Source organism: Tamandua tetradactyla, chromosome 3 (assembly GCF_023851605.1).
Source record: "Tamandua tetradactyla isolate mTamTet1 chromosome 3, mTamTet1.pri, whole genome shotgun sequence".
NCBI lineage: Eukaryota > Metazoa > Chordata > Mammalia > Pilosa > Myrmecophagidae > Tamandua > Tamandua tetradactyla.
In genome coordinates, this window is record NC_135329.1 from 15,488,629 (window position 1) to 15,503,829 (window position 15,201).

Here is a 15,201-nt window from a genome sequence, read left to right on the forward strand (position 1 = left end):
TAAACAAGTCTAATATTTCTGAAAGTTTACTCAAATTTTAATTCTCTAATGATGAGGGGAATGAAAATATTATTTCTAAACATGACTGAAATGATTCATCCATATTTTATTATACTCTGTTTTGTGCTGTGACTCGTCTAAACTCAATGAATCTCATGTTTCTAAATTTATGTTTTGAGGGCTAATAGAAGCAATAAATACGAAAGGATACTGATGAAGACAAGATATATTTACCACAAACACATGCACACTTTGGGATTTGAAAGAGGGCTACTTAGTCAAAAATTTTAGCAAGTTATACAAAAGCAAATTATGGATTTCATTAGTCTTGGTATGATTTATAGCAATATATATCAAGATATTTATTAGGACACATTAAATTTGCAGTATTCTTCAGAGTTACTCTATCCAATAAATGTGATTGCTATTGCTTTGTATACAGGAATCCATAGAGGAAATTATATCATAGGGAAATTATATCATATCAATTATATGACATTTAAAAGGCATTTAATTCAAGGGAAGAAAATACCCTTGAGTGGGATATTGCGTATCTGTTGAATAGAGTATAGATTGAGTATTAAGTCTATATTGACTAGGTATAGGTCAATTCAGTTATAGGATTATATGATCTTGAAAATTAGCTCTATAATAATCTTCAAATCACTGAGACCACATACCAATCTATGTTTGTTATAATCCTCATATGTCTTTCTAAAGTCTTCGTAGAACCCTGAGTTTGATAAAGTAAAATAGCATTGTAAAATTATGAAATTAATAATTAGGATGTAATTTTGGTATATAATATTCTTCCAATTTAGTACCAACCTCTGGAGTCCCACAGTCGCATTCTTCATCATCCTCTACTTCTCCATTCCCACAAACTGCAACCTTGTAAGTCGGATCTAAGCGTGGTTGATTTTGAAGACACTGGGACTTTGGCTTTGAAATAAAGCGTGCAAAATCTTCCAGGCTGCAGTTACTAAACATCTTCACACCACTGAAATGACTAAAAATACATCATATTTCAAAATTTTATCTAAGAGTTGTTTCCATAAATTGCCTACCCCTAGAATTCACCTTTTGTCTGGCATTAAACAATAGACCAAATGCTCTGCTTTGTTGGTCAACCTTTAATCTTTTTGTGCGCAATAAGACAAGTGTGCAAGAATTTGTTAAACAAAATCTATTACTAATAAATGATGAATCAATAAATTTCCCTTAGTTCTTATGTAACACTCATTTGTGACACTGCTGTCTTACTTTACCCTCCTACCTCACAAACTGCCCCATCTTTTGTTTCATTTGTTGCATCTTCCTCTTTTTCTGACCTTTAAGTATTGGAGTATCCTCCAATTAAAAAATAAATTTGAGCTTTTTACTTCTTAATTTTTTTCAAGAAAAAGCTTAAAATCTCAGATACTCATTTCTAAAATACTCAGATATTTATTTCTCTCAAACTTTTTTGCTGAACTCTATTTCCTTCAACATCCAATTTCTTGCTCATTGTTTTTTTTTCTTAAGCTTATCATATAAGCATCTTAAATGTAAATTCTCCAAACCCCTGATTTATCTCCCCCAAACCCTGCTCCTCATGATGGATAAAAGTGATTTACTATGCAGATTCTGTAGTCAATCAAATCACATGGGTCAATATCTTGGCTCTGACATTTACAAGTTGTTTGTCCTTGTGAGACAAATGTAAATGGTATGTGTGGTGTCAGTTTTCCCTTATGTAGCATAGAGATAAATTTTGAATTATCTCATTAAGTTGTGAGAATTAATAAAATACATGCAAAGCATGTGCCTCTTCATAGTTTCTATATTAATAATTCCAGACTCAAGAAAGGTAAACTCTGAAAGCCTGGTTGTCCAGAAAAAAAATTCTAAGATGACCTATTTATCACAAGCCCCCCTTTCATGAAATTTTGTCAAATAAACCTACAACTATACCCAGAACATATTCTCTACAACAACCACCTGTCCAAACCCTTCCTGTTCTCCCATACATTGATGCAATAGCCTTCTAATGGGTCTCCATGCTTCAAATTTTGCTCTATTGCCATTTTTTCCTCAAGATGCCAGCAAATATGATGCTTAAAAAAAATATATCATGTTCTTTCACTGTTTAAAACCACCTATGGCTTTTTATCTCATTCAGAGTAAAATCTACTTTATCTATCCGTCAATTCTTTCTCTGAGGTCATCCTCTCCACCTACTTTATCTCACATTGCCAAACTACAGTGACCTCTTTCCTGTCCCCTCCATTAAATATTTAGCTATTTTCTCTACCTGGGAAACTTTTCCTTAACACACATAAATATGACTCCCTCCTCTTATTTTGGATCTCTACTCAAGAGATAGTGTTTCTAAGCACAAATCTAAAATGTCACCCCTTTATTACTCTTCGTTCTCTTTAGTGACCTTTATTTTTCTTCAAAATATTTATCATCCCATGGGATATTATTGATTTATTTGTTGACTGTCTTCTCCTACTAGATTTGTATCTCCAGGAAAAAAGACACTGAAATTGTTTTGATTACTAGTAGAGGATAAGAGCCCATTATTTAAAAAATGAATGAGTACCTAAATAAAACCATCTGTTATAATTAGTAGATGGTTTGTTGTATAATTATTTTTATTACGAATAGTATTAGCACTATCTTAAAAGATTATAATTGTGAAAATCTATTATTTGGTAATAGAGACAGCTAATGTGAAATTGTTGAACTTTTAGTTAATAAGCTTGATGATTTCAAATCTTAGTTGTTTAGATTATTACATGAAAATAATCTTGTTGACATGAGTACCATGGGGAAAAAAAACCCAGGGATTTTTTTGAGAAAACTACAAATTTTGGTGTTATATATTTTTAGTCACATCTTCCTGTTTAACATGACCTTCAGTTATATTAACTGTATAAAATAATTTATTTTGCTTAGCCAATAATTTAGATGATATGCTTCTAAATACCATGAAAGGAAAAGATTAAAACCACTTTAATACTACTAGGAACCAAGAAGTGCACCGTATATTAACCATGTATTAATCTGTTTATAGGGATCCACCTTCTGGTAATAAAATTAATGTTATTAGAAAAAAGTCAATCAAAATTCTGTTCAATTGGAGAAAATATTTAGAGCTTGATACTTGATGCAAATTGGACAGTTGTTTCTAATTTCTATTTCCCATTTTTCCTTGAAACCAGTCTCTGATATCCAGTTGCATATGTGACCTCCTACCACTAAGCCTACATTTCTCAGTCTCCTATAAAGGTAGGAGAGGACATGTGCAAAGGTCAGAACATTGGCTTCCAACGAGGCATTAAGTTCAATTCCTATGAAGTAATGAGATAGCTTTCATATGCCCTTAGTCTTATTGGTGACTATAATTTTGGTTAAATGATAAGGTTAAAACTTTCATCACTGGCTAAGAAGTGAGCTTGGAGATAGAAGCAATGTGTAGAAATATAGTGTAAAATTATATTGTGAAATGTCACACAATTCATAGAATACTAATTTCTCAAAACAAAAATGAACTTCTCTTTGGTTTAAGCCATTATTAATTTGGGTTTCTGTAACTTCGCTCAAATCTAAACTCAGACTCACTTCTAATAAATACACACTCAAATCAGAATATTACTTTATCAATAATATTAAAATATTCTTTTTTCACTTCAAAGTTGCAAAGCATTTTCATAGGATCCAATAATCTCATAATGAGACAGAGAATGATAACACGGAACATCTTTCCTTAATCCCCAAGCAAAGCATCCAATACATTGCATCTTTAGAAGAAACAATATTTATTACAAATAAATGGAAAAACCTGTACTTAAAAGACATACCATGTTCATGGACTGTAAGACACATTACTGTTAAAATGTTGATTCTCAAATAAATTGGTCTATAAATTCATAATAATTCAAATCAAAATACACCACTGTTTTATTTTATTTTATTTTTTTTGCAGAAACTGACAACCTGATTCTAACACAGATAGGAAAATGCAAAGGATTTATAAAATATAAAATAATTTTTAGAAAGAAAATCAAATTTAGTAGACTTACACTACATCATTTCAAGACACACTATCAAGCTATAATAATGATGACATTGTGGTATAGACATACATATAGTTAAATAGATCAGTGAAACAAAATAGGTAGTCCAGAAATGGAATGGCTGATTTTTGCAAAGTTACTAATATGGGGAAAAGACGGTCTAATAAAAAGTGGGTGTGAAAAACTTGGGTATCCATATCGAAAACAGAAAATTAACCTCGTATTTGAAATTTCACTATAAATTTAAAAATTAACTTGTAATGGATTACAACATCAAAAGTAAAAGCAATTCTATTGTTATCCAGGTCACAAAAAAGCACTGAATACATGTAAAATTAAATAAATAAATTGGGCTTCATCAATAATTAATGTATTCTTTCCAAAACATCATTACAAAATAACAAAAGTTATTTTTTGCAATACATACTTCTTAAATAGGACTTCTTTTCAGAATATATATAAAATATTAAAACTTAATGAGGGGTGGGCCATGGTGGCTCAGCAGGCAGAGTGCTTGCCTGCCCTGCCAGAGGACCTGGGTTCGATTCCCGGTGCCTGCCCATGTTAAAAAAAAAAAAAAAAAAAAAACTTAATGAGAAGACAGATGCCCTAATAATGAGACTAACCATTTTAAGACACCTCACAAGAGAAGCTATATAAATAGCCAATTAATCTAAGAGATGTTCAAAACCACAAATGTAATTCTCATTAAAAACTATAATAAATTAATGATATACACCAATAAGAACGGCTGAAAAGGTTAAAAGTCCATGTTTTGCTGGAGATGTGAAACAACCTATTATTACACATAGTTTTGTGGATGTGTTAAATGGCAGAACCATTTTTGAAAAAAACTTGGCTTTTTAAAAATTAAGCACGCTCTCTTAATCTGAGCCAACAACTCCATTTCTAGGTTTATACTCAATGGAAACAAGGCATCTGCCCACCAAAACAAACCAACAAACAAAAACACCAAAAACAACAAAACTTGTTACAGAATAAATCTAAGTAGCCAAAAAATTAGAAACAACTCAAATATCTATCAAAAGGATAAATACATTATGACATATTACACTGTGAATTGCTATTAACAAAAAAGAATAAAATAGCGTTATCTGCAATAGCATTGATAAATTTCAATAATAACATTTTTGAGAAAAAGAAGCCAGTCACAGAAGAATATACTCTTTAGGATCACATTTAAGCGAAATTCTGAAACAGGCAAAAATAATCTGTAGCAACTGAAAGATTAGAGAAGGATTGACTGTAGGAGAAATGAAAGGACTCTTTCGGTGCTGTGGAAACGTTTTATACCTTGACTGGGGTGGTTCCAAACCAAAGAAGGAAGAGGAGAGATCTCTAGATTTCTAGAGAGATCTCTTGAAAGTGGAACTGAATGCGGGGGATGATTATCACTGCCTTTCCTAACTGACTGATTTGGAACTTTTCAAACTGTGCAAGTATTTTATTTCATAGATAAAGAAAATATTTATTTTATTTTATAAATAAATAAAATAATATACAGTTCTCACCGCTAGAGTGACTTCTTGTGCAAAGAACACAAATAGCAAAAAGAATAATATTCCAGAAGACTTAGGAAGAAAAAATGATTTTTTTTTTGTCATGGAGTCATCTCAATAAGATTGAGACAAGATTTAATAAATGTTGACTCATAATTGTGGGAATAAAGATTAAATGCAGATATCACAATGATTAAATGTTACTCCTTAAAACTGCTAACTTAAGAAACTGCATAAGAAAACTTTAAAAACATCCTTTATTTGTGATATGAATGAATTATTATAGTCATATAATCAGTCAGGCTCAATTACAAAAACAGTCCGAATTTATTTACACTTAATATTTTATTTAAAAATAAAGAGGAAACAGCTGGATTTTGAGGGAATCTAACCATGACGGAAGAAGTTATCAGACCTTGAAAAAAAATAACCTGCTTTCAAAACTGAATAGAGAAAACCCTGACAATATTAGGAGGAGGCAGAGGGAACAAAGTGCTGTTTAGTTTACAGTATGTTTCAAGGGCTTGTCATTTCTTCACTATTACAGCCATTATAATCAGCATCATAAGCCATGTATTGGCATCATCACTGTAAAACTCTACATTGTGGTCAAAGGTAAAATGTAATTAACATTGTCTAGCATATTAATAATATTAAGTATATAAAATGTCACCTGTCTTTGTTTAGCTTAACCAGAAGAAAAGCCCAAGGTTTGAGGTGCATTGCAGGAAGGTTCTTTGGGAGGCGATAACAGGAAGTGGGAGTAAGGGTTGGGGATAAAGAAAGAGAATTAGACAAAGTACTGAACACAACTGTCCTTAGGCAGTCAAGGGGGTGATGACCCTTGATTTTGAAGGACGGATTTACAGATGGCCTCAGGGAAGAGCCTGGTTGATATTCATGGTTATGTTGCTGACCAGGTTGTTTAACTGCCTCTTCTGAGGTGGATACTTCATGATGGGACTTGAACTTGAAATACAAAGTTCCACATGCCTCGTGTTTGCTTTCTAAATCAATTCATATGCCTCTTCCCCATATTTCCTTGTCTCTAAACGTTCCATCTTTCGGCTTCCAGATCCTTGACAAATTGCTAAATCATTTATCACTATTCAGGAATCTATGTAAATCCCAATCTCTGGCCACATCTCCCATACAAGGTGGAAAATCGAATGCACTGCTGGCATCTCTGCCCACTGGAACATTTATTTACCACTCATCACTGCCCTTTAAAGTCTAAATCTAATTGGGCTATACAGTACGGCAATAGTGATATGTATTTTCCAACTAATGTATTCAGCAGACCCATTTTTGAAACAAGCCTGAGGTGTCCTTCTTCCTTCAATCAGTTTTAAAGCACCTCATGGGGCCACTGATGTGAACTGATTTAGAAATATTGGTGCCATAGAAGCCCGTGACATGGGGATTTGAGATCCTTGCTCATGTTGCTTATTTCTGCTCTGAGGATCCTCTTTAGCCTGCTTCCAGATATGCTGCTTTGATCATTGGATAGATTTCTAGTGTGCTCATTTGATCTTCTGATTCTGTGGATCTGAAAATACCCAAATTATGTTGAAAATATTTAATTTCAGTAGCATAGTCATCTATTATTTCATGGTCACTTGCTCACCTCTACTAGGAGCTGCAACAGAACCCTAGGGCTCTGCCTGCAGATCTGCTATAGATACTTGCTATAGATTCCACGATGCAACCTAAGCTACCAGGAATATCTCGTTTCATGATTATCTTAATGCTCACAAGAACCAAAGACAGGCTTCCTGCGCCACAGCCTGGGCGCGTTACAGGGCCCTCTCTTTATATCATGTGCTGCCAAGAGGGACTGTGGTTGCTTTCAGATCATTTATTGAGCCAGTTCCACAATGATTTCATAAAGTTGAGCTTTCTGTAGCCACTTCTGGCATGATTATTTTAGTATGGGCTCCCCCAAACAGCCTGGGATAAGGACTTGAATTTACATAATTTTTTTAAGAAGTGATTATAGAAGCAGGAGTGAGAGAATGGAGAGAGTGAGACAAATTCAAGGCTAATGCTGTAGGCAACAGGGCTTGATTCTCCAGGACAACTGTGAAGCATACAGAATGCCTCCCAGAATTGTCCTGCAGAAAGCTTACAGGCCAGGGCACTTATTTACCCACTGGTTCCAGTCCCTGACTATACAATGTTTTCCCTAAATCCTGTGACATTAGATTTACTTATATACTCTAAGAATAATGATAATAAATAAATTGACGAGGTCAAAGGCTAGGTCTTTGGAGCATGATAAGTACACTGCAAAAGTGAGTGGAAAAGTAAAAGCTGGATGACAGCACTGCTGAAATCGGTAGATGTTAACAATTCAGGCCGAGCCAGTGCAGGATGGAGAAGATTCACACAACCAGAGCATACTAATCAATCGTTCTTGCATAGTGAGCACAAGCCAATATTTGGCCTTTATCAAATCATGCATTGTTTTAAAATTACGCAAGTGAACATATTAGTAAATGTAGAGTTGTTTCACATATGAGAAAGCAAATGCGACATTTGATAATAAGAAATATTGAGATAGTTATGAGGTATGGGCATTGGGGTACCTACATTTCTTGATCTGGGGGATCCGTGTCATAGCTGGTATTTGGCCATTATTAGTTATTTTATTAGCTTAGAATTCTTTATTAAAATAAATACACAAAAATTATCTCCTTAGAAATTGTATATATATATATATACATACATATATAAAGAATAAAAAGTAAAACTTCTTACACTGCTTCTGGGTTCATTATGCAAAGAGTTCCTGGGCAATGGCATTTGCTGATGTCGTCATAAGCCAACCCCATACTAAGACTCAGTAATTGAGCTAGAATAACTGCAAGTGATTCCAGACTCATGGTTCTGGGATGCTAGAAAAGAAAAAAAAACACAGATTGGTAGGTAACTACTTTACCTGGAGAGTAATGCAATTATTAAAAAACATAGAAGTGATGAAATGCAGTAGAGGCATCTAACAGAATGCCTTATCTACAGAAGTACCATTTATATTACAGGTAGCTTTGTCAATATAAAAAGTACATGAGAAATGATATCCTGACTTTTACCAAAAATCTAAATGAATCACTCCTTTTGGTGGCATAAGACCAAGAAAAAAATTTGCCAATGTATCTTGTTAACTTTAGGTAAGAATAGTTATGGTCATACATGTACCCTCAAAAACAAAATTTTTAAAGACAAACATGTAATACATACACGAGTGCTAGCTGTCAAATTATGAACAAGTGGTGTTCATTCATAATGTAATTTTTTAAAGATTTAATTTTTATATAAATGTTCCATAAATGTTTTTAAACTTATAAACAACCTCATTAAATCAATTTATATTAGGGCAATAATGACATAAGAATGCTGATTTTCTAAAACTCTTTAAACTTTTTAAAACTTGAATACCGATATGATTTATCTTTCTGTAACAGTAAGATTCTTATATAGCACATTTTATGTAGCAAGTTATATGAAGTTCAAAAAAATCAACAAATCATGCTACCTTGCAAAATATACTTAGTAATATTTTGATGACTATACTTCAAGAGATGTTTCTAGGTATACATTTCGGCTACTTTCTGTTTGCCTCTTCAGTTTCTGTTGTTTTCTGTTCTACTCTCTAGCCCAGGAGGATGACATGAATGCATTATGTCCAAGGCTTTCTTTTCCCTCTGGCTTAACCTTAATTCAGTCCAATGGGGAGGAGAGGGTGGAAGGACAGGAAAAGTAAGGCATTTACGACCATTATTTGACAGGATGCATATGTCTGGCTGTGCCGTGGAACTTGAGCTTCTATCTGTGATGACCACAACATGACTCTTACCTATCCTTCAAGCCTGAGGTGGAAAATCAATATATATTTTTTTAGCCTGAGGTCACTGCATTGTTCCTACACCTTGCATACATGTGGATAAATGGTCCTTTTTTCAAATCACCACATTTTAATGTACCATCAGGTTTCTGTTGGGAATTTTACTAACATTGTGTGTATATGCACAAATGAAAAGAGGAAGGGAAAAAAGCGAGAGGAGACAGAGAACAGCTAATTCTATGGGAAAGAAAATTAAGGGTTCCCCTACGTTTCAAGAGTTTAAATAATAGAATATTAATATTAGTGTAGTTATTTTAGATTATGCTGTTTTCAGGATATTGTAGAAAAGGCCTGGGAATTAATCATTGTATCTTTTTTTTTTTTTTTTTTTTTTTTTGCATGGGCAGGCACTGGGAATTGAGCCTGTTTGTTGCGATGAGGACATTTCATGGACTTTAATCATGAGCACGTCAGCTGCATCCACAGCCCATTCCATTTGTAATCAGCCTAAGGGATGTGTCTTCTGCAATGAGTGTTGCTTAATCTAATCACGGGAAGACTTTTAAGGAGGATTCAGAAGAGACAGGCTCTATTCCTGCTTCCGCTGGCGAGCCTCTCCTGTGGAGTTCGTCCTGACCCTCCATCGGAGTCTTTGGCTTCGCAGCCTGCCCTGCGGATTTTGGACTCTGCTTCCCCGCGGTCACGTGACACACTTTTATAAATTTTATATCCATATAAGCATACTAATAACTAAAGTAAAACATTGTACCGATCACTGATTTTTGATTGGATAATTAAATTAATTTACATTTAAAGCAATTACTAATAAGGACTTTTTCTCTTTGTTTTCTATAAGCCTGATAACTCTTTTTGTCCCTCTCTTTTCATCCTTTAATGCCTGTGTATGATTTTTCATAGTGTACCTGTTTGTTTTTTTAATTCTTTCCTCATTTCCTCTTGTTTCTATTTTTTGGATATTTTCTTAGTGGTCACCATGGTGATTATAATTAACATATTAAATTTATAACAGTTCTTTTGGAATTGATACCAATTTAAATTCAGTGCATATACACATTTATTCCTCTATGGCTCTATAATTCCCCCTTTTCTTGTAACAAACTATATCTTTCTATACTGTGGGAGCAATAACATAATTTTATGACTTTTTATGCATTTGTCTTTTATATCTTGTGAGAATAAAAAAAAGAGTTCCAGTTTAAAATGAAATAATACTGGATTTTATATTTTTCTATGTTGTTAAACGCTATTAGAAATCATTATTTCTTCATAATTTGAGTTCAAATTATGTCTACAATCCTTCACTTAAGCCCTTTAGAATTTCTTGTATGGTAGGTCTACTAGCAATAAAATCCCACAGCTTTTGTTTAACTCAGAATGTTTTTATTTTTCTTCATTTTTGAAGGTTAGTTTTGCCAGATAAAGAATTCTTAGTTGCCACTCTATATTTCAGGGCTTTAAATATGCATTCCCGATGCCTTAGGCATCCATAGTTTTTCATTAGAAGTTAACTATAATCTGACAGAGGATTCCTTTTTTTTGTGATGAGTTGCTTCTCTCAAGAATCACTTTGTCGTTGGGCTTTACCAGCTTGAGTAGAATATCTTGGCTTGAATATCTTTGGTTTTAAACTACTTTGAGTTTGTTGAGCTTCTTGCATCGGTGGTTTCATGTCTTCAATTAAATTTTGGAAGTTTCCAGCCACTATTACTTCAAATACTCACTCTGCCCCTTTCTTTCTCTCTTCTCCTTCTGAGACTCCCATAATGAGCAAGTTTCTCTTCTTGAATGTATTTCACAAGTACCTTAGGTTCCCTAAAAATGTTTTCATTCTTATTCCATTCTGATCCTCTCACTGGATAATTTCAATTGTCCTGTCTTCAAATTCACTGATTCTTCTGCCTTACCACATAAGCTTTTGAACACTTTTAGTGACTTTTTCATTTCAGTTGTATTTTTTTGCTCTAGAATTTCTATATGGTTCCATTGTACAAATTCTCTTTATTAAGATTTTCATCTTGCTCATACATAGTTTTCTTGCTTTCCTTTAGTTCATCATCCATGGGTTCACTTAGCTCTGAACATATTTAAGACAGTTGATTTAAAGTCTTTGTTTAGAAAGTCCAATGTCTGGGTTTGGTCAGGGATCATTCTCGTCAATTTATTTATTTATTTTGAATGGACCATAATTCCTTTATCTCTGTATGCCCTGTACTCAAGCCTGGAAGTCAGCCAGAGGTGAAAGTTTAATGTGTCCTCAGTTTTTGTTTGTTTGTTTGTTTTGTTTTTTTAATTTTCCACCATACTTGGGCATTGGAATGGCTTTCTAACTTCCCCAGTATACATAGGTGCTTTTCAGTGCCATAATTTCCCGTAGAAACTCTCTCCTCAGCTTTTCTACCCAATCATTTCATCTTCTACTGTAATATTTTTCCCCAAGCAGCTGCAGTGCTTTTGTTCATCTTACATTATTTTTGAGCAGTGTCTGCTACTTTTTTGCTCTGAATTCGTTAGGTAGCCTTCACACAAATTAGAACAATTCTTTGGGAATAAGGTCTGCTCTGTTCTTTCTTTTGTGGGACTAGGGTCCCACATTGGAAACACAAGATGCCATCCTCAAAAATGCCAATAAGACAGGGAGTTGGTAGGAGAATTGCAAGTAAAAATTGCTTTTTTTCCCCTTTGTTCATTGGCGATTCTGGTAGCTGTAAAACTTTGGCTGTTTTACAAAGTTCTGACAAAGTTAGTTCAATCAGTCACCCATAGCGTATTTTATGGACTCATGAATGCAGTATTTTCTGTTATCTGAGAATAGTGGTAAAAAGCATAGTCAAAGTTTCATTCCCTGTGCATAGATTTTGTTTTCTCCAAGGTGTTTTCCCATCCTGTTTGTAGATATTGATTTCTGCCTTCCTGTTAAAGGCTTTTCTCATATATGCACTAATCTGACTCATAATTACTACTGAGAGACAATAAAAAGCTCATTGAAAAGCTTTTTTTTTTTTTTCAAATAAGAGCTTACAGTTTCACCATGTGATCATGTTGTAACTTAATTTAGAAAATGTTCAAAGCCAGGCCTTTAGAGTTTTTCTCTAGTGCTTCTCAGTTACCCTAAACCAGAGTCTCCTGATTGCCTGTTATATAGTAAAGATCCTGTTGCCAGGGCTCTGCATTAATTCAGCAGAATCATTCAGCATTGATTCAGCTGATCTCAATTTCTGAAGATTATTCCTAGGCAATCAGCTGAGACGAGCACACAACAGTGCAGAAAACTGCTGCTAGTTACTGCATTCTAGGCTTAAGTGGAGAAGAAAATCTATCTAGGCACATAACTGAGTCTTAAACATCTGGTGCCCTATTCTCCCTACTTAACTTGCCCAACCTCTTCCAATCACTCACCTGCCTGATGATGTCATAAATTAAGACTTTTGGGGACCTTTGGTGTAAATTAGGATATAGAGTTCCCAGATTCCAAAGCTTTGCAGCTGTTGTCTCCTCTATTTTTATTGCTGTATTGTAGGTTACTACTTTAAAAAAATCCCTTCATTACAGTTTCAGTAGTTTCAAGAGGAAGTAAAATACATGCATTTTATCTGTTATCATAAACTGAAATGAACTGCTATTATGTTATTCTTCTTGACACATAAGTTTCTGAGAGGGGCATATTATTATTATAGAGTTATTCCTGAAGTTATTTCCATAGTGCTTTATATATTTTTGAAGAAATCTTTTTAGGTGCATGTGCATTTGTTGTAGATATTTCCTTTTGTTTTAGTGCTAGTTTAATGAGCCTTATTCCTGTTTTATATTTATAATTTAGTCTATTAAAATTCTATTTTCACATATTTATTGGTTCTTATTTCGATGAAATATATTTTATCACTTAAATTTTTAATCAGAAACTCTATCTCTTATTTGGTTGAGTTAACCTCTTTATATTTGTATAATTTCTGTTCTGTTAGGATATATTTAAACAACTTATTTGATATTTTCCATTCTAAATTATTTATTTTAAATTATTGTTCTCTCAATTATATTTTTCCTTTCTTGATTACATTTAATGTATTAATTTTACACAGGGAAGTTTTGTTTTTATTGCTTGTACTTATATATGTTCTTACTCCTTTCTAAATCTTAGCTATATGTATACTGATATCTTAAGAATTTGAATTCAATAAGTATGATTCCATGTCATTTTTACCTCTCCTTACCCTTCTCTCTCCACATCATCATAGATTATGAGCTTTGATTTACTATTGATATATTTATCTTCCCCTCCCTTCCCTGACCTGGTCCCAGCTATTTTGCATTTTAAGACTACAATGATATTTAGCAATATTTATTCACTCTTATATTCAGAAGTTTTCTAGATTTTCACTGATTTAAGTAATTTCTAAAAATATCTCATCAAGATGACATTTTGATGGATTTTTTGAGGTATTATATGCCTGAGAGTATTTTTATTATGCCTTATATTTGAAAGAATGTTTTGTTAGATATAAATCGTTACTTCAGAGTACTTTTTCTTTAATATTCTAAAGAAAGACTTTTTTTTTGCTTCCGATGTTTACTTTGTTTATAAACCTCATCTTCCTTATTATATGTTTTTCTTCCTTTGAGAAACAAAGCAATTTTCCTTTATATCTGATATTTCTCATTTTATCGATATGCACTTTTATGTCTCTTTGACCTTCTATGCACTGTCAGCATCTGACAGCCTGCTTTCCTCCTCTACCACCAGATGGTGAGGGATCTGTGAGGGATATGGTGAGACTCCAGAAAGAGTTTCCTAAAACGGGTGCACTGTCAGTCTGACAATGACTGGACAAAAGTTTCTGTTGATGGAATTCTGAGAAATTTATCTCCGTTCATCCTTCCAAAATCTTCTGGCTTTTACATTTCCAAATCTGTTACTTTTAGTATCTAGATATTGGCACTTCTATTTCTATCATTCATTTATCTTAACTTGCTTTTATCTTTACTATACTTTTTCTGATGTCCACTGGGAGAATTCATTCTTCTTCTATTATTTGATAATCTCCTCTTCAATGTCCTAATCTTACCCCTTACGGTATTTACCATAACTATGATATTGCCCATACTTATTGTTTCCAATTTATCCATTTCTAGGGTAGCTTGCACTTTTATTTGGTTTGAATTTACTAATCTGTCATTACCAATACTTTTGCTTTAAGCAGTACATGCTGCCACTTCTGAGGCAGTTTTTAGGCTTCTACACAATACAGTCCATGGGTTTATATAACATGTATCAACATTATACAAACTGTTGCCTTAGTATAAGCCTCGAAGCCAAGCCCTAGCTTACATCAGTACTGGTTAGATTGAGTATAGCTGAATGAACAAACCCCAGGGAAGAGACCCACAGACATCGAAGACCACTGCTTCCATCTGCCCAAAAGATACTCAGGTTGTGATTTAATGTATAATAATGTAATGAAATTTAATGTATTGAATACTTTCTAGGGACTATATAAATCCAATGCTATTCCAATTTAAGGAGGAATAGCATTGGATTTATATAGTCCCTAGAGAGTATGCAATTGCTGTAGGGGATTGAGTACGGAAGTGGTATGTTTGAGAATCAGAATGCTGGACTTGGTTTTCTTCAACATCTCACTTCTGTGGAAAATAACTGCTATTGATTTTTTTTCTAGTGAAGACTCAGGCAGTGATTATACCAAAGTATAATCCAAAGTTCCCTGTGAAGTCTTATGTAGTTTGAGAGTCACATGTA

The 15,201-nt window shown here is 33.6% G+C and overlaps 1 protein-coding gene across 3 annotated transcripts in view; it reads right to left on the minus strand.

Moving 5' to 3' along the window:
* Nucleotides 1-15,201, minus strand: part of ADAM2 (ADAM metallopeptidase domain 2) — a 110,537-nt gene that overhangs the window by 44,229 nt on the left and 51,107 nt on the right. For all 3 annotated transcript variants that reach the window (XM_077152557.1, XM_077152558.1, XM_077152556.1), the window contains exons 11-12: nt 8,345-8,481; nt 829-1,009 (exon numbers count right to left, since the gene is read on the minus strand). In XM_077152557.1, coding sequence (XP_077008672.1) covers nt 829-1,009; nt 8,345-8,481 — 318 coding nt within the window. The remainder of the gene's footprint in view (nt 1-828; nt 1,010-8,344; nt 8,482-15,201) is intronic.